Below are 2,341 nucleotides of genomic sequence, written 5' to 3'. Positions count from 1 at the left end.
ATCAAACATCTCCGACCCTAATTCCAGACACCCTTGTAACCCTAACCCTAACCCTAACCCTAACCCTAACCCTAACCCTAACCCTAACCCTAACCTGCCTAACCCTAACCCTAACCGCATCCTCACCCTAACCGCACCCGAACCCTAACTGGTACGCAAAAACAGGTGGCTGACGGCGCGCACGTATAGCGCGAATGTGATTCATTTCGGGAAAACCGTTTGAAAAGACCGCGGCGCGCACGATGTACCTCTTCGGAACGAAGCTATATCCAGCGATCCTCAACGCGCGCGACCGCGCACGCCTCACGCAGCTCAGAATAGAAAAAGAGGTGCGCTCAGTGTGCGCTTGATTTTGGCCCCCCGCTTCTCGAGCGCATGACGTGGTGTGGGGGGGAGCGTTTGCGCAACCGTGAAACGAACACGCGTCGCCTAAACGCTCGTCATGGCGTGTTGAGGGGGGCGATGGAGCACGAGCGGTCTTGAACAGGCACGCACGCACGCACGCACACGCACACGCACACTTTATCACATTTCTCTCTACGCGACGCGCTTCTCGGCACGCTTCTTGCCCTTGACGCTTCCCGCCTCGCGTTTCCTGCGTTTGCCCTTTTCGAATGCATTGGCGGATACGAGATCTCTTCCGAGTGGATCCTCTGGCTTGACGGCATAGATTCGGACCTGGGGGCGAGAAGGAGCGGGCGGGAAGGAGCGGGCGAGAAAGAGCGAGGCGTGAGTCAGCAGGCGCAGATTCGCGCACACGCACGCACGCACGCACACGCGCCGTCGACGCGCCGCCGCCGCCGCCGCCGCCGTCGACTCACAATCCAATTCGAACTCGTAAAAGCCTCATCCAGCACATCCAACTGCGGCGCGACGCTCGCAGTCTGCGTTCCTCGCACCCTGTCCATACCCGGTCTACCGCCATACAGCTCATTGAAGCGGTAATAGCTCATCTTGTACATGAGACTATTCTTCATCGTCTGACTCGCTCCATCGTCAATCTTGAATTGCCCCTGCGGCGTAAAGAAATCGCTCTCCTTGATCTCGTTGGGCCAAATCCCTTGCGCGATTCGAATCATCCACAAATACTTGTTGATATCATCTCCCGAATAACCCAACAGTCCGCCAAAAATGATGAGCACATAATCGACGTCGTGTTTGCGGAGAATGGGCAGAGCCCGCTCTTCCGGACTGCTCATCGCCTTGCCGACCGTGGCAATGTGGGTATTGTTCCACGTGTTATTGTCCACGAGCGTAGGCCTATCCGCCATGCCGCTGATCTGATATCCGTAATCCCACCAGCTCATCACCTTGGCGTCCGTAGCGGTATTCTGTCGCAACCAATAGTACGCCTCTCTAAAGTCGTCGATGATGTGCTGCGAACCGTCTGGATTGCGCGATGCCAGCACGACGGATGGCGAAGAGTAGGCCGTGGAAGTGACGAATGTGCAGTGCAGGACAAAGACGAGGAGGAGGAGGAGTGTGTAGATGGTGACGACGATGCGCGTGTCGAGACCGTAGACGGCGGGGGCGGGTGCGTGGGCGGGCGAGCGTGACACGCGCGGCGTCTCTCGCCGGGTGTCCTTTTTCGCGCTCGCGCTCGCGATAGACTCCCTCGACAACTGCTCGGCCTGCTCTGCGGGCGCTTCCGGCTCGTGCGGGTCCAGATACGTGTCCAGCAAGGTGGAGACGGCGACGGCAGCGGCGACGCAAACGACTGGCGTCAAGGTGAGCATGAGGCGAACCATGACGCCTGCAAAGTAGGAAGCCATGACGGCGTACAAGATGACGAACACGTGCTCGTCGCGCAGCTCCCTAAAGAGCAAGTAGACCCCCGCAGGAAACAAAAAGATCAACATCTCGAGGTCGAAAAAGAATGCTGGCCAGGCTGGAGGTTGATGTTCGGATACAGAGGCGATGATTGGAATGTGCTTTTTCGCATAGCCCGTATCCCACAAGCTGTAGAATCGGCCCGTCCAAGGTGCAATGTACCCTCCATACGTCAACGCGACCAGCGCCGAGAATGCCAGACCGAATACGACGACGACGGCGACTGTGAGGAGCAGTTTGAACTGTTTGGACGGGACGTGCGATCGCACCAATTCCACAAACGCGACGAGTTGCAGCAGTCCAAAGACGCCTGGCGCGGCGCGGAGCGGCGCGTGTGTGTGCGTGCGTGGCGGGTGTCAGCAAATACTCGACGCCATCCCCGGCGCGTGTCAGCAAATACTCGACGCCGTCGCCCGATTCAGCGAGTCCATCCCCCCCGTCTTGAGTCCATTCCCCGCCCGCTCGCCATCCCCCGGTCGTGAGTCCATTCCCCGCCCGCTCGCCATCCCCC

General features: G+C 58.9%; 1 protein-coding gene across 1 annotated transcript; it reads right to left on the bottom strand.

Annotated features, from left to right (window-relative positions):
• Positions 1-537: 537 nt before the first annotated feature.
• IE81DRAFT_296024 (hypothetical protein) lies at positions 538-2,183 on the bottom strand (the record flags this gene model as incomplete). Its single annotated transcript, XM_025512125.1, has 2 exons — positions 538-678; positions 822-2,183. Coding segments are annotated over 2 exons (1,503 nt in total), but the record flags the coding sequence as incomplete, so codon positions are not given.
• Positions 2,184-2,341: the final 158 nt, after the last annotated feature.

The sequence above is a fragment of the Ceraceosorus guamensis genome, assembly GCF_003144195.1.
Source record: "Ceraceosorus guamensis strain MCA 4658 unplaced genomic scaffold IE81scaffold_239, whole genome shotgun sequence".
Lineage (NCBI taxonomy): Eukaryota > Fungi > Basidiomycota > Exobasidiomycetes > Ceraceosorales > Ceraceosoraceae > Ceraceosorus > Ceraceosorus guamensis.
This window is presented reverse-complemented; position numbering and strand designations above follow the sequence as displayed.